The sequence below is a fragment of the Thunnus thynnus genome, chromosome 22 (genome assembly GCF_963924715.1).
Source record: "Thunnus thynnus chromosome 22, fThuThy2.1, whole genome shotgun sequence".
Taxonomy (NCBI): domain Eukaryota; kingdom Metazoa; phylum Chordata; class Actinopteri; order Scombriformes; family Scombridae; genus Thunnus; species Thunnus thynnus.
In genome coordinates, this window is record NC_089538.1 from 12,834,920 (window position 1) to 12,858,294 (window position 23,375).

The 23,375-nt window shown below is 38.2% G+C and overlaps 1 protein-coding gene and 1 long non-coding RNA gene across 8 annotated transcripts in view; one reads left to right on the forward strand and one right to left on the reverse strand.

Moving 5' to 3' along the window:
• The window catches only part of LOC137174345 (protein Dok-7-like), a 38,869-nt gene extending 26,950 nt beyond the window's left edge, over positions 1 to 11,919 (forward strand). For all 4 annotated transcript variants that reach the window (XM_067579573.1, XM_067579575.1, XM_067579576.1 and 1 more), the window contains 2 exons: positions 5,749 to 5,922; positions 10,203 to 11,919. In XM_067579573.1, the coding sequence (XP_067435674.1) occupies positions 5,749 to 5,922; positions 10,203 to 10,339 (311 nt within the window). In that variant the 3' untranslated portion in view covers positions 10,340 to 11,919. The remainder of the gene's footprint in view (positions 1 to 5,748; positions 5,923 to 10,202) is intronic.
• The window catches only part of LOC137174346 (uncharacterized), a 146,297-nt gene that overhangs the window by 1,968 nt on the left and 120,954 nt on the right, over positions 1 to 23,375 (reverse strand). Inside the window, exons 3-6 of one of the 4 annotated variants that reach the window (XR_010925344.1) lie at positions 22,659 to 22,731; positions 13,043 to 13,152; positions 12,853 to 12,916; positions 533 to 698 (exon numbers count right to left, since the gene is read on the reverse strand). This is a non-coding gene — a long non-coding RNA (uncharacterized lncRNA). Of the gene's footprint in view, positions 1 to 532; positions 699 to 5,928; positions 6,067 to 11,990; positions 12,119 to 12,844; positions 12,917 to 13,042; positions 13,153 to 22,658; positions 22,732 to 23,375 lie in introns of those variants that run through there. The other 3 variants (XR_010925341.1, XR_010925342.1, XR_010925343.1) reach the window with 3 other exon arrangements.

Here is a 23,375-nt window from a genome sequence, read left to right on the forward strand (position 1 = left end):
TGTATATTTTATAGAATATCAAAGGTAGTTGCTTTATACAAAGCAGGTGCCTGTATACAGAATAGAGATCTCAGTGAGTGCATTTTGAATCATTTCGTCATGTTGGCTGGTTTGTAGAAGTTAGTCATGGCAGCTGTCACTTTGTGGGAATTTGGTGCTAAGTTTTGGATGCTGTCAGAGTTGATGCTGGCTGCTTATGTTCCCTAATTCTTAAAATTGGCCGTTTGTGGACATGTCTCACAGTGCAATCTAGGACCACTGTTCATAAGAGAAAACCCACTGTTGCACAGTGTATAGGGGCCTTTAGTCTCAAGGGTAAGGGTTTAATCTGGTTGCTTTGGTGTATTTAGAATTGCTCTTGTCTACGTAATTGCTTTTAGGTGAGAAATTTTCAAAATTTCAACATCTGGGGGTCACACTTTGGATAAAATTTACCCACTACCATGGAGACCAGGCTTGAATCTCTGGCTATGTTACCTGTGGCTTGGTCGTGAGTTGCAAGGGGGAATCCAGCGAGCTTGTTACTACTTACTGGTCGGTCTGTGCACCTGCTCATGGGAGCAAGGGTCGCAAGGTCGAAAGACGCAGCTGGCACTGCTGTGTTTAGAGGGGGAGGCCACGGCTGACAATCCCTCCCAGGGCATGGTTGGATTTAACAGCGACAAAGACGATGTTGAAGGGTCATTGGGTTTTCCAAACTGCGGAGAAAGAGGGTAAACATTTCAGAAAATCATCTTCATGGCAGCGTTCTTTTAGCATTCGGCATTACCATTTCCAATGGAGGTTAGGGTCATACAAGTAATCTTTATGTAATCTTTTTAACTGAAGTAAAAATATGATGTATCAAATGTGGACTTAGACTGTAGGTGTTCTACTTTATGAGAAAACTGCAATATGTGTCTCAAATGTTGGCATTTTGAGCACAATCTTGACTCCATTGGATCCACTCAGGCATGTTTTCAACTCCACACCACAGCTTAATGTCTGTCTGCTACAATAACATGTGAAAGGCTGAAAACGAACTTGAACATGTCTCTCACCCTGAAGACACAGCTGTCATTAGACTTGTGTTTTCCCCTCAGAAGCAGTTGACTTTTTGAATTCAGGTCACTAAGTGCAGCCAGGTATCGCCTCAAACATCTCCCCTAGAGGCTTCGCAAAGTGTATTATCGCAAAGTCCCCCCCAGCCTTGAGCTGTGGGCGAACCCACCGTTGTAATGGCACCCATTATAAAACAGTGCACTTCTGCAAGGGCTGGTTGGTGTCTGATCAATTAGGAATCAGGGCTGTTAGACGTTGCCAAAGGCTGCACCCGCCGAGACTCTGCTGGCGTCTAATGGCCTCCCACTGATTGTACGAGTGTTCCTTGGGGTTGATGCTTCAGAGTTGCGGGTAATGGCCACTACCCGCTGTCACTTAGTAAGAGTCAATAGCAGGTGAAATCTTTTTTTGTACCCAAGTGTTACATATTACACAGCTTCTGCACAGCATTTACAGCACTGCATCTACATCATAGTGTAGTTGTATAACACCAGTAACAATACAGATACAATTAAATCATGATTATCTTTAAGGTTACTGTGAGAATGTGTATGTGTTTATAAAGTGTTTCAGAATACAGTAGGATCTTGACACATGTGATGGAGCATTATTTACTTAAAGGAATATGTTTATTTCACTGTATTTACTGTTAGATGTCTATAATAACCATTATCTTCTTGTTTCGAGCTGTTAATGCCCTAAGTATGAACTGCTTTCTGTTGCTGCACTGCAACTGCTGTTGGGACTGTCTCACACGTGACGGCACACGCAGTTATAAAATCTATTTTTCAGTCATCTAGATATTCTCTTTTATCTTCAAACGTCAGCACTCTCACAGTGACTGACACAAGATCAGCAGCATTTATGTTTCCTTTCCATACGGCGTGTTTTATTGTGAAGTGCTGGTGGAGGATCTCAGTAAGAGTCTCAGCTCTTTGTTTATTGAATTGTAGGTTAACTTTCTTTTTTGGGGGGGATGGAAAACCTGAATAAGTGTGAAATTGTTGATCAGAGAAAGAAGGTGGTAGATCCATAGAGAGGACAAGAAATGGCTTGGTGGATTTGTAACTGTAGTGGCTTGTCAGTGATGTTTTTATCACAACTTTGTATGATAGCTGGTGGAGATGTTAGTCAGTGGAGTGTGTAGTTTTTTTCTGTAACAGCTATACTTCCATTGGCATTTATGCATTTATATGCAGTTTATATACACACTATAATGTACTTATAACCAGATATAAGCATGTTTTAAGTGTTTATTAATGTATAGCATTTGTCAACAATTCCAACTTGTCTTCTCATGAAGACACAATTTACATTATTACAACTATGTTTTACTATGGTGTCATTTATTATCTGTTTATACAGCAGCAAAATGCATTAATAAATGTTTATATCTACTTACAACTACATTATAATGTGTTATAAACATTTATTAAATGTTTTTATGCAGTTTAAAATGCTAAATAGGGGAACTTAATTGATGGTAACACACTTGTCTTTGGTTTAAAGTTAACACTCACCAACTTACAGGCTTACAGGTCGGTGGTGATTCCTATAAACAATAAATGTAATTTCAGCAGTGTGTGAGTTTATTTGGCTTTATTGTCTCTCAGTTGTTATATTTGCACAGAGGTAACATCACAAATAAATGTTCAGGAGAAACTGAGCTTATATTTGCTTTTCACCAACAGAAGTACCCCTGTTTTTTGAAGGTTGTTGCCATTTTTGCAGCATTGTACTGTAGATAAATTTAATCCAGCTGTTCAGTGGCAAACAGTATTTATTCAGCCAGCAATGAACTTTACTCTGCACCTCTTTATCCTGGGTGGCTGTTAGGTTTATGACGGGTAAAGCTATCGGGGGCTTCCTGTTGTCACTGGAAACCAACTATCAAGCACAATAAATTACACAGACAAAGCACTTTAGGCAACACCGTGGCTGTAATTTATGTGTTTGACAGGAAAAGCTATTCAGTTAAAATGGGTTGAGGCGACATTTCTTGTCAGTTTTACTTCACACCTTTTTTTTCCTGCGGACTGCACTATTTGATCAGTTGCATGGATTCTTGAAACACTGGCTGTTATTACGCAGAATATGATACCGTTTGTCTTCAACATCAGGTCAAAGTTGAACTGTAGTCAACTTTAATTAGTCTGTTTTTGAATACATTAGACTTAGAGTAATTGCACAAATGTACATACTTTTAAACATTGATTTACTCATTTTAAATAGAGAAGTTTAGTGCGTTGTTTTGTAGCTCTGTTGGTGCAGCAGATATTGGGGAGGAAAAAGAAATGAACTCATCTGCATTTGTTTTTTATATATTTTTAAAGTAGGGGCATTTTGGCATTTTTTCAATGAATAACATTTACATAAAAAATATATTTAGGCTGGATTTTTTTTTTTTACCAGCATGTAGCTGCTCTTGTATAAGGTTTATTGGAATAATAAAGGTATCAGCTTATCAGGATTTTGAAGAAAAACATGACATACTGGTCAGTAAATGCACCAGTATGTTTTCACATGTCTCAGGCATTCAATATTGCATATGGAGCTTTGCATAAAGTTTACAGCAGCATAACAGAATTGACAGGATCGCTCGATGGTGGAATTAAAAAGGCAATAAGTGAGTGTTTTACTGCCCCATTGCACAAAATGACCATAATGCATCTCATAATTTATCCCTGGGACCTATCAGCTAATTATGCACAATTAGCCTCTGGGGGAGAAAAGGGCAATTCAGTGGGATACAATGTGTTCCAGTCTAACTGCTGATCCAGTATCTGCTTCTGCGCTTTACTGCTGGAACTGGATAATGTCGCTGCCTGCATATAGTCACTTTATTACAGATACCTGTATTTTAATTAATCTAACTGACTTGAGGCTCTTGGTAAGTACTATTCAAGAGTTAGTCCATCTTGAGGGGAGATATTCTTGCTTTTGATTAATGTTAGAAAAAAATGTTACAAATAATTACCGCCTAAGGATAAGGCTGGTTTTATTTTATCTTTTTACGATTGTCAATAAATCCTATGAAAAAAATGAAAACCTACAATGAATTTATCCTGCTACATATTGTCTGTGTAGCCACAATCTGGTAGAATTCATGCTGCTGTGTGCAATAGATCTATATTATTGTCCAAAAACAGTTACAAACACATAAAAGAGCCATCCTGTTGCATGATGGTGACATATTTCTAATTACAATGAACACAGCCGGTGCAGAGACGTCCTCTCAGGAGTGTGAACAAAACTGTATCCTCAAGCAAAACACTGCCTGACATAAAGCTTCTTTATGATAGATGCTATAAAATCCACTGCCCATGCTCATGAAAGAATGAAAGAGTTGTAGTCCAGATACAACTGCACAGCTATTTAATGTGTTTTTAATGGTTTTTGGATGGTTGGAGTTATTTGGCAGGGAGATGCAGTATAACTTATCAGGCTACACAGACAAAACTTGTTACCGAAACGAGTTGGTTGCTGGTCTCTTCGATGGAATTTGTTTCTAAAAGTAAAAAGATAAATCAACACCAAGGTTCACAGCTTTAAGGAGAATATGGCTATGCTACTGACGAAGCTGCACTGACACAAATGAACAAACCTGAGCTTCATTACTTCACTACAGGTTACCTGTCACAATATATCAAGCCTATTGCGAGAAATCTTGATGTCCTGTTTGATAGCAATTTATGTTTTGAGTAACATATCACAAAGCTTGTCCAATCATGTTTTATCAGCCCCCCCACCCCCACATTATTGCAACAGCCTTTTCTCTTGTCTTCTTCTCTTGTCACTTTACATTGGCTCCCTGTTTGTTTTAGGATTGATTTTAAGATCTTATTGATTACCTTTAAGACTCTTTATGACCTGATTCCAGATTACGTTTCAGACCTTTTAATCCATGGTTCCCATGAACCTTTGCGTAGTTTGACATCCTAGGACAGAGGTCTTCTGTCTTTTCCGGAGTCCAGGCTGAAAACTAAAGGGGACAGAGCCTTTGCTCTTTGGAGCGTCCTGCCCAAGGAAACAAGGCTGTCTGATGTGGCACTCAGTTGGTGTTGGAATAAAAATTAGTTCCCGACTGGGATAATTTACATAAATGCCCCCTCAAGTCAAATCAAGATTTTGGTACACGACTTGCTGAAAGTTGACGTCATAAACACAGAAACACGGCGAACAAAAGTAAATGTTCAGTTGATGGCAAGAAAGTTTTTACTAATTCACGTATTGCATATCAATTTTTTGCTCACATGTAATTTGTAATATGGTATTAGGTTGTAACTGTTAGTAGAGTGACCTAGATTATTTATTAGCATTAACCTTGATAACAAGTCAGGTAAAGCAATATTTTAGTTGTTTTAGGGAATGTACTGGTGCAGCAACAAGTCTGGGACAAAATACAACACATCGTCTTTGTAGCGTCCATATTGTTTCCACATTATGACTAAAAAGCTCATGAACAGACAGAAGTCACACACCGAACTCGGGGAAATGGGAGCATCTGAGGAGCACCTGAATGCAGCATGAGTCAGTGTCTTCTTTCATCGGAAAGCATTTCCTGATTTTACCTGAGCTACCTGCTTATTTTACTTGACTTAATATTTTTGCATTTTACTCCCTTTGTGTTTTATGATGTTTATTATTTTATGGCTTTTAGTTACTATTATTATTATTATTAACAAGTCGTTATTCTTGCATTGACAGGAGCAGTATTCGTTTTCCCTCCGGAGGCACCGCTCCCTGAAAGGCCTCGGGGTGAAGGTGTGACATACGTAAATATTCCTGTCAGTCCCACATCCAAGAAGCAGCTCAACTACATGGAACTGGAGCTGCAGGAGCCAGGCACCCGAGGGACCGCCGCACATCTGCCAGCACAGAGTAAGAACGAAACTGAAATAACCTCTAATAAGAAAAAGCGCTGATCTGTTAAGCAACAGTGATCTGATCTAAATCACCATGACCAAAGCTTCCAGACTTGTTCAGACAGCAGCCGTGTTGAACAGGTGGGACAGAAAACACCAGCTGTGGAGGAAAATCTACTGTTAATGTTGTGTAGGAAGATGCATCAGAAAATCACTTAGTACCAGAGTATCAAGAGTACTAACAAACAAGATCATAAACTAACTTCCTGACACATTGTTGTTAACAGTTTCTTATTTGGTATCAGTCCAGCCTCTCTGGACACATTTCTCTTTAGGATTTCAGTTTTTCCCCTGAAATGTTGCAAGAGTAATTGCAGATAAGTAACTGATAACACATTGCTCAACATCTTTCTGCTCCTTTATCTCTGAAGAGCTGTTTTGACCTGTTACTTACAGTCATCCGTTTCTCAATTATTTCCTCTGAACTATCACAAATTTGTAAATGATACTAGGGCTGAGTGTTGAATCTCAGTAGTTTTTTTTGGTACCAATCAAAATGTGTGAACCCAAAAATTGGCCCTGATTACCTGCTTGGTTTCAATCTTGTTTACTTATCTTTAACCGTGTTAGAAGCGCGGCTCTAGGGATCTGTCTGTCGGGCAGCCCAGACTGAAATATCGCAACAACTATTGGACAGATTACCATTTTGTACAGACAGTCATAGCAGGTGGAAGTTCTCACTTATCCTGAGAAATATCTCAGATAAGTGAAATGTCTCTTGATGAGTTCAGTGTTTAGGAACCTTGAATTTTGTGTGAATCCTACAAACTTTTGTGATTCCCTTGATCCCCTTTTTTCTCTAGTGCCACCATGAGTTTGACATTTTCGGTTTTCCATGAAATTTGGTGCCGCCTCGCAGAGCTGCTAGCATGACTGTAGATTCTTGATCTTGTTTAATGAGATATTTCCTGATTTAAATCTATTTTTTTTTAAACCAATTTTAGACTATTTTATTTGAAATTCTTGTATGAATGATTTTGTTTAGATAACATTTAACATTTGAAGACTTTGGCTCCTATTGTTATGTGTAAAGAAAATAATTTGTATGTAAAGTATTAAGTATATGGTATTTGGTATAAAACTTTATAGAAACATTTCAGGTGATACACAGCTCTAGAGTGGAGTTGTAATATTCAGGTAATATCAGTGATATTGCAGTATTGTATTTACCCTCTTTGAAATGATAATTCTGCACCAAATTTTATATACTTTAGTGACATTAGTGGCTGGACTAGGCACACAGCACTCCTGTTATTAGAAGCTTATATTAAACCCTACTTAGTTTATATCAACTCACTGTTTGACTGTATAAATCTTAATCATTGCATAAATCTGTGCAAACAGGCCCTCAATGGACACACTCTAAATGCCAATCATCATCATTGTAACGAACTTGAAAAGAATTTGTGCTTTTTGCTTTTATATATTCATATCTCTGTTAGAAATTGATGAATTAAATTCTCATGAATTTCTAATGGGGATCTTTTTTATAGATAAGATGTGAGCAGCTTGTAATGCAAAGTTTGAATGTGAGAAAAAAAATCTGCTGTCTGAATAAATTAAAATCAAAGCAAAGTGACCTCAGCCGTAGCCTTATGCTCATGTCTTTGTTCATACAGCGCACAAGGTTTTCTTATATGTGCTCATGTTCTGATGCACGGCGCGTTGTGGAAATTCATCTTTTAAATGACACATTTTCTGTTCAAATCCTTCAGACAGATTGAAAAGAGCCAGAATATCGATATCAAGCGAGGATGACAAGACACTCTAGATACATGATTGCTCTGTAATTCCATTTCACCTCGTCAGAGTTACAGGAATCGCTTCTCACCATTTGAGCTGATTTCCCCTCGTCTCACTAAAAGACAGCTGAGTCCTTGTCATCGGAGATGATGGTAGTGAACTGTAATTGACGGACAAGTCGGCTATTAGCATCATTGCCCTCAGGAATACGAGGAACGCTCGAGCCTTGACATGAGAGAGGTTAATATCTGATGTCAGCAATACAGCTTATATCCCGGCATGCAGCCTCATTAATCTGTCACCTGGGAGGAGGGGTGTCCCATCTCGCCACTGAAAGGGGGTCACAGGGCATTAAGATCACAGCTGTGAATTCACCGGCTCTGATGGGATCCTCCTCCATGGACTGTTGATGTGTTGTGGGGAGCTGGTTTTGAATTCCTCTTTACTTTATGAGACTGTAAGACATATAACTCCAGCAGCAGACAGAGATACAGTGACATGCACTTTAGTGATACTCATGCACAAGCGGGGTGATCCTGCATCTGCGATTAAACCTTGACATCTTGCGCTTATTTGATTTTCACACAAGGAAGGGCACCGAATTATGGTAATGCCAGTGGCGTGCATATGGCAGACTATTCAGTGCATGAGGAGAATTTTAAAAGCTGAATCATTTGCATTTTCTTCTGCTTTGTGTGGCAACGCTCACCCGCGCTCACACACATACATTAAGCAATCATGCTGGCAGAGAGGGCAGAGATCCACTTCACTTTGAACTCAGTCTTGACGTGTTTGTTTGGCTGTTTTCATCACTTGTAGAAATTCTGGATGTGTTTTTTTTTTTTTTTTCCAGATGATTCAGCAGCTGTTTTATCTGTCAGCTCCAACAAAAATGTGCTTTGTTCTTTAAAAGTTTGCAGAATTATTGAGATATAGCAAGAGGTTTTCAAGCTTCAGCAGCAGGGGTTGTAGCCAATTCAGTTGTTTGTCCACTGACCATGGTCGCTAACACGGATCACTGGTTACTACCACTAGGGGCGCTGAAGCTAGTGGTCCGGACCAGTTAGTGAGTGGTCTCTGTGGTCCTAGTCCACCCTCTCCCTTCTCGGGCTGTGTTATTCTTATTGTTGCACTTTATATTGTATTTTGTGTGGTTATACCTAGATAGTAATAAATAAATCTATCTATCTAGCATGTGAGTAGCTACTTTATTGAAGTGTTTATAAATATGAACCAGTGGTCCAAATGGTCTTTGTCTGGACCAGCTGTGGTCCTAATCCACCGCATACCTCCCCTGTCTTATCACCTCATTCTCCCTTCTCTCTCCTCTTGCCGTGTGGTACACTTTTGTTAGCTTTTAATGCATTGTTTTTGTTGATGGAGACAAATAAACACCACTAATTATAATATTTTCTTGATGAATTATATTCTGTTGTTGATTAGGTCTTGATTGTATTGTTATTGTTGTACTGTATTTGTTTGTGTGATGATAGATAGATAGATAGATTTTTTACTATCTAGGTATAACTACACAAAATGCAATACACAGTGCCAAAATATTAAAAATTTGTGGTGTTTTTTTTCCTCCAATAACAAAAACAGTGCTTTAATATCTAACAAAAGTATACCACACAGCCAAAGGAGAGAGAGGGGAGAAGGAAAAGTAAGACAGAGGAAGTGTGCAGTGGATTAGGACCACCTGACGGACCACTGAACATCTGGTCCTGACCACAATAACCATATGGACCACTAATTCATATTTATAAACAGTTAAATAAGAGAGATAGATAGATTTATTGCTATCTAGGTATAAGCCATTGACTGTATATAAATAAATATAATAAAAATAATATTTCTATACAGTCAGTGGTATAACCACACAAAATGCAATATACAGTGCAACAATAAGAATATAGACAATATAGACTAAGCCTAGATAAAGGATTATGATTTCTGACATTTATTTCAACAGTGTTGCCAACATGGCCAGAGAAGGGAGAAGGAGGACTAGGACCACAGAGACCACTCACTAACTGGTCTGGAACACTAGCTTCAGCGCCCCTAATGGTAGTAACCAGTGATCCGGGTTAGCGACCATAGTCAGTGGACAGACTCTATAGGCAATGGACCCAATGCCCAAAACCCCCATAGAGCCCTGACATGATGATTTTTTACAGAGTAAACAAACAATATATAAGGTGTTAATTGCTGGTAGGTCGATTTTGTTACCTTTAGACAAAGCCAGGCTAGCCGTTTTCAGTCTTTATGCTAGCTAGGCTAACCGACGGCTGGGTGTAGCTCCAGATGTACCGTACAGATGAGTATGGTATCCATCTTCTTGTCTAACTCTCGACAAGAAAGCTAATAACTGTATTTCCCAAAATTTTAAAACTATTCCTTTAATTTTCTCATTAGCAAGCCAAACAAGAGAGTGTGGAGCGCTCTGGTGATGAATATTCCAAGTTAAAAGGGTTCTGTATTGTGTCCCGACAGGGAAGAGCTCCACCAAGTACGCCCAGATTGACATCACTGCCACAGAGACAGCCCACAAAGTCGGCACGCAGCATGCCCTGGGTCGACAGGAGGGCTTGCACACTCTGGAGCTGAGAAGAAAGGGGACGCCACATTGACTTCTTCACCACTGAACTGTTGATCTCAGCAGGATGTTTTTCCGCAAAGCACCAAGCCTACTACATCCATCTGACATGGCTCTGAGGGGCTTTTTCCAGTCCAGACTGTTCCTGAAATATCCTCACAGATTTACTGTGGGATTCCATCTTTTGAATACAGATTATTTTGGAAGTTCCTTCCACCAAATGTACTCATACTCGCCTAAATGTGCATTTTCATAGATTTTGACTTCTGTAATCATAAAGCGGCATTAAGATGAAGCCTCCTTGAAAAGGTTTGGCACTGGATCAGGAGCAACATTTCAATCTTGGTCCCTCCTTAGTGGCATCTCATTAAATGGCATTATGTCAGTGCTGGAGCCTCAGGCTAAATTGGAGGAAGATGTGCCAGCTGAGCTGAGTCACCGGTTCTGCTAAATCCCCCAGAGCAGAGGCATTTCACAGCTCACTCGGGCTACCCTAACAACATGCAATATGCTGTATTTGTCCTTGTTTGGGAGAACGAGGCAGGGTGGCAACAGGGGAGGAAGCAGAAATGGTGTTTATTCTCGCAAGGAGTTTACGCTCATTTATTCCTCAGTGATTCCACATGTAGTTACACTTGTAGAAACTCTTCAGTATATTCAAATTTGGTGGGATGGGGGGGGTCTTTCCATTTGTCTTACTCAAAGTGCTGCAAAATTCAGACTATCTCACAAGATTTCTGTTTGTATATGTAAGAGCAGGATAATTAATGGTTCTGCATTCATTCTTCCACATTTTGCATGATAAGTTTTGTTTGCCTGGCTGTAACTAATGAATTGGTGTATATCATATGAACAGAATCTCAATGCTGCTATTGTTTATTTTCTGCTTCACAGTTCACATGGAAGGGGAATTACTGTGGAAAATTGTTCATAAATAATGCAAAAGGAGAAAATTACAGGATTTTTAAAAATCACTCAGCAACAGCTAATGTGTCCTATAACTGACTCTGGCACTCTTGGCCTTAATGTTTCAAAATTATGCATTTGAAAAGTAGTTTGGAGATTGTTTAACCATGAAGCCACTGAAATGGTTACAATGGCATTCTTTTATTATTATTCCTGATAGTGTGTGTACACATTGGCATATTATTTAAAAATTGGTTTGTATTTTTAGAGCTACCCATCTTAGTCATTATATTGTTTTTGCCCCATACTCTATTTTGATATCTGTAAATACATTTTATTTCTATCAAGGTGATGTGGATTGTTATAAAAAATACATGTGAAGACATAACGTATGTACAGTAAAGATGTATGGAAAGAGTTCAAGGAAAGTGCCTGCCTCCTAAGGCACTATTTTTTTTCTTGTAATACTATTTTCTTGTAAATTATTTATAATTATAACTACAGTACTGCTTTGATGCGTGTATTCAGTTTTTTTTTAGAGCTAGATTATGCGGGATTCCCTCCCCCATGTACAGTTGTAAACCAGTTGGGTACTATATTACATAAAGCAGCCTTACAATCAATGTGTTTGTTTTTCATTCAACATGGACTGATGTATGAAGTAGTTAACACTGATCACATGTTGTCAAAATAAAGGATAAGTTTGGATTTTTTTCCTAGTCACTCAACATGAAGAGATACATTTTTAGAGCCAATGCACTGTAAAAGATATGGGACCAAATCTACAGTCTCAGTCAAATCAATTCAGTGTCTTTGTCCTTGCAATCGAGTAAGTAGCTTTAGGTTTATTGCAGGTGTTTTGCCCCGGCATCAGACCTACATGCGACTTACAGGACATATCCCTCCACTGTGGCTGTGCAAGTAAACAAAGAAGGAATTTTGTTCTAAAAACACTTTCCAGATATTAGTTTTATATGATCTTCAGAATGCATTTTTGCACAGATCAAGGACTGAGGATTTTGACCCCCATCTCTTACAGCACAGTCAGTATCACTTGTCGGGATGATCATAGCCACGAATAACTTTCAACATGCATAAAACATGTCAGTATTGTACTAAGACTTTAAAATATGAGTTAAAAATTCCTGGAAAAATACAGACAACTAGATCTCAATGCTCCCTGTAATGAATAAATACATATATGAATACACTTTTAGGCTTTGGTAGCCATATTAGACATCTGCAGTTGTTGAACAACATTTTTAAATGAAAAATACTCAAATGCACTTTACTATTTCAGTTGTATAGAACAGATATGGTGAATTTTGGTGCCATTTTTGACATTTCATTGCATGCTCACTAATAGTTTTAGATGCTAGAGTTAGTAGTTGATGTCCAAGGTTCACATTAAAGTTAGCTTTTTTTGCCATAGTAAATTAGTTTGCTGTGTGGCAAGCTAACTAGTCAAAAAAGAAAAAAATATAGTTCAAGGTAACTGAGGTTGTGCTTTACAAGACACAACTAGTTTATCATTGTTTTATGTCACAGTAACTTAGATTTGGAAACAAATCCATATCAGTCTATTCAGATTTACTTAATGATGACCTACAGTACAATGCAGCCACATCACAACATCTTTACCTTGCACTGATGTTTTTCCTGTTCCTTTGTTGCATACTGGAGATGGACATAATAACAGGAACACCTGTGGAATCAAACACAAATATTAACCTTTGTTTAGCTTATAATTGTTGAAACTGTGGTACAGAAGTATTGATTGGTAATTTTCTAATAGTACATTGCATATTTGCTCACAGTATTTGTACCTCACCTGTAGAGCCCGCATGGACGAGGCCACAGGACCAGAGCTGGCCATCAGAGACTTGGATCTTTATCCGCAGTTGAAACGTCTTTGCAGGAAAAGATCTTGCAGTATAAAAGCTTTGGAAGAGAAACACAGTGGCACATAATTCTCACTGTGTGTCACAGATCAGCCTGTAAAAGGTCCAAATGAAAAGCTTCCGCACACACAGACTATTAATAGGGATTGTTCCTGCTCCACATATTTTCAAGATGGTGATATATAGCCACATCTCAGAGCGACATGATTCACATTGACTTGTCACACAGTCACTCACACTATGGACATTAACTTCACTGACCTGGAACGAAACCATACGGTGCAGCGAAGTGTTTCTCGGAAACTCATTTACTCATTAAATTTAGCCGGAGAGAGCAGAGAAATAAAGCATAATTGGCTGTCTCTGCGGTCAAATATTGATATAAATAAATTAATGTGAATGCCATTGAGAAACTGGTGGCAGTAGTTTAATGAAGTATGCAAATCCACAGACAGCTTGTGTGTAATTGTGGTGCCCATTTTTTAATGAAGGAAACAGCAGTTTTGATCTTCTGAGCAGACTTTTAATATCTCCCACTGTGCCCACCAACAGTGAACACACCACAGGTCTGTCTAATTCAGTACCACCATCTGTCTGCCAGAGCTGCGGACTTGAGACCTGGACTCAAGTTAGACCTAAGTCACATAGGTTAGGACCTCAGACTCAATTACTGTGAGACTGGACTCACTAATGATTTGAAAAAACATTTTTGCAAACAAGGCTCAAGTCGTGACCTGGTAAAATCTCAGAGCAAAAAATAATCAGGGCAGCAACAGGCAGGTCTTGTATGACCACGACACTTTAATATTTCATTATTAGGCCTCTACAAGGAGTGGACTTGGTCTCAGTTATCTAATAAATGCAGCTGATACAACTTTGAAAGGAAGCTGCTCAACATAAATTTGCTCAAGTATATTTATGACTTGACGCAGTAACTTGAGACTTACTTTGACAAGATTTGACAGTTGACTTAAGATGACATCTGACAAGCCTTCAGACTGGAGACTAGCTGTGACAACAATTGAGACTTGTGACTTTCATTCACAAGATGTGACATGAGACTTGCTTTTACAAGGTTGAGAAAGAGTTTGAGAATTGACTTAAAGCCAGGTATAGACTGTAGGATTTTGGGTCCCACAGTGTATATTTTGGTCCCTTGTACGTTGACTTGCGTTGTAGCCTACGATTCAGCAGGTGTCTCCATACATCAAACATGATGTACCCATGTTTATTAGATCCGTGTCACACAGTGTGGCTTGCAGTAAACTTATAAGATTGTTGAAATCTCACAGTCTGTAGGCACCATAAGACATGTCTGGATTAGACTTGAGGCTTGACTTCTAATGTGATTTGACAAGTATTGAGACTTGACTTGTGACTTCCTTTGACAGGACTTAAAATCAGCTCTGCTATCTACACTGTCGGTCTATTTAGGAATGTACTGTAAGCATATAAACAGTGCCTTCATGCAAATACAAAACTGTATAAGCCCCACTGTATCCAGACTCACATGCACATTGGGTTCAAATAACAAAAACTGTATATCAAGATCCAGGACCCATCTGTTCTACTCTTTGTACCGCTTCAATTATCTGAAATCTCCTGCTCCATCTCTTAGAAAATTACCTCTAATGAATAAATAATTTGTACTTTCTAATCAAACTGGCTGCTTCGCTTTGTCTGTCTTATACATACTTGTCAGAAAACAAATTCAAACAACTCAGTCTGATTAAATATTCATGCAAGGTCATTTTCCCCCCTATGCTTTTTAGTAGTTGATCAGTGATTTCACCGCTGCTTTCACACAAGTCAGAACTAGAAATAAAGGATAAATTTCATAAATTATGCAGGAACCGTGAGAAAGGATTATTTTCAAGCAGTCGCACTTTTAGGCCAGACGAGAAACTCTTGCCACAGAATGCATGAATAATTCGCCAGGAATATTAGATACATTATTGTAAGTAATTATTATACCTCAGTGAATTGCACACTGTGCAGCTCTGAATATCTTGGATGTCAAATGACCATTTAACAGTTTGAGCCACAGGCAAGTCTTCAGCGGCTAGCTAACAGATCTCTGTCCCTTCACAAGCGCAATGCACTCTGTGCGGTCACTGAGACAAACAATTTCCTCAATTCAAAGGAGGGAAAATTATTTTCTTCAAGTTAGTGTGAGCAGTCGATAAGGAAAGTTTTCATATTTTAGGGAAAAACAAAAATTAAAGTAACTGTCTAAGGCTGCACTGTGGAACTTAAAGCTGCAACTATCACCTGATTTTGCAGTTCCTCTCATTTCTACAGAGCATTTTAGCATCTTTCAGCTTATAGTTTTGGTTTTACAGCCCACATTTTTACTGTTTTGGTTCACTCTCATGGCTCTCATCAGGTGTTTTCGGCAATAAATCTCTGAAAACCCCACTGTACGCTACTTGTCCAGCACAAAAAGACAAAGTTAGGGACTAATTGGTGAACATAATGGAGCATTTAGTTGCTAAATAGCCAGATAATTTTTCTCATAAATTAGTGGAGAGCAAAACTAAACTCTGCAGTCTGTTACTGGACATATAAATTGGAAGCTGTTGGCTAACAAGTTTCCCCATGAAGATATTATGTCAACTCTTTCTTTACAGCTTGTTGCACTGCCCCCAAGTGGACACAAAAATCAATTAATTCAACAACCCAACCATTACTGTAAACTATCAAATCTCATTATACTCTCACAAAAATTAAACTTTCTTCTTTTCATGTAGTCAACCTCAAAAACTGCAGCCAAAAGAAAAATGGCAGTGCATCCAATGTCAAGCTAATATATCAAGTGAAATGTCAATAACCAGTCAACTTGAACACAATTTACTGAAGTGAATTTAGCAAAGAGAAGAAATGTCACTCCAAACATGTACATAAATACAGCAACAACAAAACCTGTTACTGAAGAACTTTCCACTTCTGCGTCATCTGCTACATTTGCTCGAGAAGGTTAATTTAATGCATCTAACATTTTTATCACAAATCCATTGATTTTACTGTTTTGACAAACATTATTTCCCCCTGACTATCGATCTGCTAATTGTCCTTTCCCACTACATGATATTGTTATTCATGTCACTCTTTTGCTCTTGTTTCAATCAATTCTCATTCTGCGCAGCAGTAGATTAGATTACAGCGGCACATGTTCTTCAGGTAGTGTCTGGCAGAGCAATGGAAAGCATAAAGGAGACTGAAATTAGTCATATGTAGGTTAAATGTCTTGCTTTGCTTACCTTGAGAGACACTGTTCTGACATAATGAATGTCACATCAGACTGTTTATGCTGAAGTATGTTAATATTAAACGTAATATTACGTTTATTACGGGGTCAGACTGTGACCACACAAGGGGAATCATCCAGAGCCTAAAAGCAGTCATTTCCAGTTTTGTAACTCGCAAGCATGTAACGTCCCATGCGTTGAGTCTTGCTTCACTAAGTGTTGAACAATGATCTCTTAACTTGCGCACTGAAGCTTGAACCTACAACCTCGTGTCCTCTAAGTAAATGTTATGCTTCCACAAATAGCAGCTGATGGTTTATCTGTCGGAAGTGATTTGTTGCAAATGGTCAAAGCCTCCAGGGTTTAGTAGCATTTCCAAACGGCAACCCAATAAACTCCAGCCACTGACCTTTTTGCTTTAGTCATTGGCCTTGTTCAGCCCAACTCAATTACGACCCCTAATGTCTCACACAAACACACAAAGAGCTTCTTGCAGTCAGTGCCCACAAGGCATCTCAAGAGGAAACGCCTTAATCTTGTTCTTTTTTTTCCTATGCAGCCTTTATTCTCTTTGGACTGCTGTTGTTCTGTTGCCTGATGCTTCCATGTTTATTTATTTGTTATCACTTTCATATGTGCTCATATGTGGATAATCATCTATTTTAATATGCTAAATTATGTTCCGATATTCCTGACTTTCAATGTGGTTTAAGGACAGTTCAGGATACAAACATAATCATTATCTCCACTTGACCTGCCTGCAGATTACTGCGAAGACTGAAAATACAGACAACCCCCCCCCTACACGCACATAGAGACTAAAATGTACTGCACATCAGTGATGGTACAATAGCTCCCTTAATGTGTTCATTGACACACCCTGACGAGTGTTTTTCCTTTGTTTTTCCTCTTGCTGAGTGCTGAGTGTTCAGAGATGCTCTTCAGATCAGACAGAAACATTTTTTTTTAATTACTGGCTCAAGTCATTAAAACCAATTCATTCAACAATATGAATGGGTCATTCAATAACATGAATGGGTCAGGATGAATGGATCAAATAAAAACTAAAAGGTTTTATGTGAAGTAATGGAATGTATTGGGCCCCATTTGCTTTCTACTTTGAACAGCTTGCTGTTTACTGGTTGTGTCCCAGATTACTTTAAAACTGCTTGTGTTCAACCAGTCCTAAAAAAGACCTGGGCTTGATCCTACTCTCCTAGATAACTATCATCAGATTTCTTAAACTGCCTTTTATTTCTAAGATTCTTGAAAAAAAAATGTTTCAAAGCAGCTTCTTGCTGTTGTTGAAAACAATAGTATCTTTGAAAAGTTTCAATCAGGTTCTGTCAGTATCACAGCACTGCGACAGGCCTTCTCAAAGTCACTAATGACCTTTTAATGCAGGCATGTGTTTAATTCTTGTGCTGCTTGACTTAAGTGCAGCCTTCAACACAAGTGATCATGGCATTCTTTTAGAGAGACTGAGGCACTGTGTGGGCATATCTGGTACTGTATTAGACTAGTTCTGATCACATTTGTCAAACTTCTTGGCTTCCTTTTTCCATATCAAGTATGGTGTGCCTCAAGGGTCAGTTCTAAGACCAATTTTGTTCTCCCTATAAATGCTCCCCTTGGATAATATCATCCGTAGACATGGTATTTCTTTTCATTGTTATGCGGATGACACATAGTTGTACATCTCTGTTAAACCCACTGACCTCAGTATGCTGAGGGGTTCTCAACCTTTTGTAACTTAAGGCCCACTTCTGATTGTTAAAATTTTTCCAAGGACCACCTTCCCAAATAAATGGAAAAAACAAAAACAAACACAAAACAAAACACAACATGACAAAAAACTAGGCCGTAAATATACACTGGCCATTGGCTATTACACTGTCAGCTGTAATGGCCAAAATAAATATTCTGCTTACCCTCAGTGAGACAGTTGAGCTTGCCTCTGGGAAATAATGAGATCAAGTCATGTTGGGATGGGTGAGAAGCTGACATGCAGAGTAGCATTCAAAGTTGCTTTCAGTTTGTTCCTTGCCTTTGATTTTGTGACAGTCACAATGGAAACCTCTAACTCACATAAATAGTTGGTGGAGAAAGGCAACAGAAATTTGATTGTCTGTTTTGACAGAGAAGGATATTGACTGGCAGCCAGTATCCAGAATGAAGCAAGGTCAACCTGTGTGAGCTGAAGCTTCAGGCTGCTGTCTGCTGATATCAGTTCATTTTCCAACCCAGTGGATAGAGACATGTCTTCTGAATCAGGATCCACAGAGAAAGCTAGCTAGCTAGAAGTGGAAAAACATGTTTGTCTCTATCTTATGATTTGTCGTGATTGGCATGGTGATATTAAAACATAACTGGTCATTGAAATTATGCTTTTTAATTTGATGTTTTTTATTTATGTGAATTCTCGAGTATATTTAGATATAAAAATAACTAGCTTTGTAAACTTTGTAAATTACCAGAAAGAATAATTTTAACCGTTTGGCACCACTGCGACCCACTAGATGCACTCTGTGGGCTACTGGTTGAGAATGGCTGGTCTACAGGATTGCCTGATTTAAATAAAAAAATGGATGTCGACAAATTTTCTTCAGCTCAATTCTAATAACACAAAAATCCTTGTTATTGGGTCCCAGAATATCACAAAACATCTACTGGTTACCTGTCACAACATCTCAAGCCTGTTGCAAGAAGTCTTGGTGTCCTGTTTGATAGCAATTTATGTTTTGAGCAACACATCACAAAGCTTGTCCAATCATGTTTTTATCACCTCAGAAATATTGCAAAAATAAGATCTATTTTAAATTTTAGAGATGCAGAAACAACAGCCTTTTCTCTTGTCTTGTCGTATCAAAAAACTTTGAAATGACTATAGACTGTACAGAACTCAGCTGCCAGACTTTTAACCAGAACTAAGAAACACGATCACATCACACCTGTTATAGCCTCTTTACATTGGCTCCCTGTTAGTTTTAGGATTTATTTTAAGATCTTATTAATTACCTTTAAGGATCCAGATTATATTCCAAACCTTTTAATCCCTCATGAAACTTTGCATAGTTTTAGATCCTCAAGCAGAGGTCTTCTGTCTTTTCCACAAGTCCAGGCTGACAGAGTCCATCAGGGCCCTGAGGCTCTGGAACGACCTGCCCGAGGACATAAGGCTGTCTGAGTCCATGTCTTCTTTCAAGTTTCTTCCTAAAACGTACTTTTATATGAAAGGATTTCCTGATTTTACCTGAGCTGCCTGCTTATTTTCCTTAATTTGTTTTTAATTTCATATTTATTATTTTTAATTTTGTGTTTTACTCCCTTTGTGTTTAACCTCTCTATGTTTTATGTGTGTTTTGTTTTTATTGTAAAGCACTTTGTAACTGTTTTGAAAGGTGCTATATAAATAAAGTTTATTATACATTATTATTATTATGTTATTACATATAATGTGTCTTATTAGTAATGACACTACTCCTCTTCCTCCACATACTCACCACCTATCACAAAAAAAAGTGAAAATGATTAAAAATTAGATATTAATAGCATTTGGGAAGGTTTTGACTGCAGGTAAATATTCTGTTTTGAGCCTGATAACATCACGACATGAAGGACATTTGGGTGTAATCACTCCAGCTAACAAATTCGATGTCTCATTTCTCGATCTCTCATTATCTGTTAAGCTGCTCCAGGCTGCGCTTTTAATCTGTAAATATGATTCATTCATTTTTATCTTATGGAGAGATGGTGCTAAATATTGATTGGACCATCTCTGCAAGTGACATATTTGAGCTCAGAAATTTTGTCATATCACCGCAAGGGTCCTGTTTAAATCCACTAACAGCTGCTGCATTTTGATTTAAAAAAGGAATATTTTGGTAAAACTGCTCTGTTTCTGACCTCCTTGCTTTTCTCTCTTCATTAGGTAAGCTATGTTGATGTAGTAAGCTTTGTTTGGGTGAGAGTTACATAATGCGCCAAATGGGGACCCATCCTTTATCTGTTAGCAGTTAACAACGATGAATGTCCGGCCAAACACAAACATTTCAGCCTGATAATCTGATGCTCATCTGCTGATTGTTACTGAGGAGAGAAAAAAAAAACTGTCAAGTGGCTCAGAGACTGAGTGCAACAACAACAATCCACTTAGTGACGTCATTACCTCAGCACTCTCTTCACCTTTGTCTTGTCTGTACCATCTATTGATTTCCATTAGTCTTTTGTTCAAATAAAGCAAAGCACTGAGGGCTAAACATGATGATCTTGCTGCTGAACTATTGTCGAAGGATGGTGGATGTACGGATTTGTTTTCCCTTTCTGTACATTATTATTACCTCATCTTATCTAATCTTACTGCAACCCTGCCAGGCTGTTTTTGTCTTTATTTTACTTTCAGTTAACTTTACTGTCTGCATTTCTGTGTTTTGCAGGAAGACATGTATCAGAGAAGTTGCTTTAAAATGCAGGCTAATTATCACAGTGAGGGTTGCACAACCCAGTATGACTCAACCCAGCATGATAGAAATGATTGTTTAAATTACTTGCCAATTTTTGGAAGAAACTATTCAAAAGGGATGTGAGGTGGAGCCTATAACAACATCTGACTCCTACTTTCATTTTCTTTCTTTTTTATTCCTCTTACAAGTGTTGATCGCCTTCCTCTGGATGCTGCTTCATTTGTCTAATTAAAAATAAATGGTAACTTTGAATGTATTTACTGTTAACTATGTTATTATGGACTGTATGCATTCCATAATAAAGAAATAAAGTTTTAAATGTAAAGTTTGTAATGTCATCTAATACGTTGGAAATCAAAATACATCCTTAAAGATTAATCTGCTGTTTAATTGAGCAAGCTGTTTCACACAGACTCCCACACAACCAAGCCTGGAGCAGGTTGCACCAGCTGTTAATAAGTTCAAACTTAGCCAAGTTATAATGTAAGAGTTTACTTAGTGGAGATTTAGGCTTCACTAAATTAAAACTGGTTGCACCACACAAACTAATTCTTACTTAGAGATGAGTTTCTAATATCTGACACGTTTAGATTGAAGAGTAAAGGAGGTAATATGGAATATGGTCAACATGTCCAACCTGACACTTTACATTTCACAGATAAAAACACACTATACCTAAGAATACAAAATGTCATGCTAATAACATTAGACTAAATGACCAAATAATGTTGTTTAGCATAAACAAATATTTCCCTCTCAATGTAACCTGTATGAATACTACTAACTTTAAAACACACATATTTCTCCAGATATGCAGATAGAAATAAAACAAAGTCAGACCTACATCCACCAAGATAAAGTTTATTTTATCTTTTGGCCCCTAAAAACTGTTACTTTTAAAGTTATGTTAGTTTGTGATGGTACAGTCACTTGCTGTTTACATAGTTGTGTCTTACTGCAGACTGACATTTAAGGACTTAAGCTGGTGCAGCCCAGTCCTGAACTCCAGTTTCCAGAGCAAGCCCTCAAAATTAAAATTGTATAGCTAGTGCATTGTCCAAATCTTGATACAAAATAATCTTACTTCTTCTGTCCTCCTCAGACTTTATAGTCATCCATGTACTTCCATGTAGTTTATTTTCCTGGAAACCAGATGCAACTAGATCATTGCAGACTATAAGGGTGTCACAAAGTGTCACATTCAGCATTCCTGTCATGCAAGTGCATTTGGTCCCAAGTGCTGCAGTTAATATGGTAATGATATTGTAATTACATTCTAACTATTCCAAATTCATTTTCTTCCTTTTGTGGCACTCAATCCATCTCTCAAATGGAAAGTGACACATGGGGTCTCAAGGTGCACTTAATGTATTTTGCGCCACAAAATGGGACATGTGGCACTTAGCGCCCCCTAGAGCAAGGGCCTGACATTCTGAAAGGAGGCAGCAGGGTCAGTCTGAGCTGTGTTATCACCCACAGATGTGATAAGGTGAATGAAAATGGTATAAAGCATCAACAGGAGTGGGAACCGAGCAGAGGCCTTGGTGTTGTGTTACATTATGTCTGATACATACTGACTGAATGTAACCTGTTCAGGAAAAACACACCATCATCTGTCCGTCTACAGTGAATAGGAATGGATTTCAGATTTTTTTCTCCCTTTTTTTGTCTCTTAATTGTTAAATTCTCACTGTTTAGTAGTTTTTTGACTTCACAGAGCCAGCAGTGTACGGGTCATTTCTTTGTGGAGCTGATTATGACTAAAGATTGCTATTTTACTCCAGAGGTTAGATATTGACTGAGTAAAAGGTTGAGAACATGAACAAATCAACTACCTTTATCATGTGAGTTCTCCATGTTAACATCCCGCCCCTTCTTGTTGAGCTTTTCAGTAACCTTGAAGGGGATCTTGGCACATGTGTGAAGAGCAGAAAACATTGATTAGTTCAAAGCAGAATTAAATGATACACTCATCATGGAGCTGACAATTTGAAGCTGAGTCACAAGGTTTCAGTGATATATAGGCTGTGAAAAGAGGTAACCATTGCTCAGCAAATGTTTGTAAGATTATCTCTGTGCAGTCAGTTCCTGTGATAGTACTATAATACTCTTGTACAAATCTGACAATGTTATGATGACCCCTCTAATCCAGGAAGGAAGCTCAAATATGCAGAAAGTCTTTTAGCACTCATGTGTGTTTAAAATGTGACAAAGGTTCATTCATCTCATTTTCTGTCTTGTTCTCCTCTTCAGCTAAACTTCCTAAAGCTGAACTATCCTGTTTGTCTTTTCATCTCAGGTCTCTCATCCCAGTGTTGGGATGTACTTTTCCATTGCAGCTATACCTTTTTAAAATGTCAAGGTTTTAAGGAATAGTTAAATATAAGGTTACAGCCAGCAATGGTGATCTTAGGTTAGCATAAAGACAGGAAATGGGTAAACAGGTAGCCTGGCTCTGTCCAAAGGTAACAAAATCCTACTACCAGCACCTCTAAAGCTCACTTATTAATGAGTTATATCTCGTTCATTTAATTAATTCAAAAACCAAAATG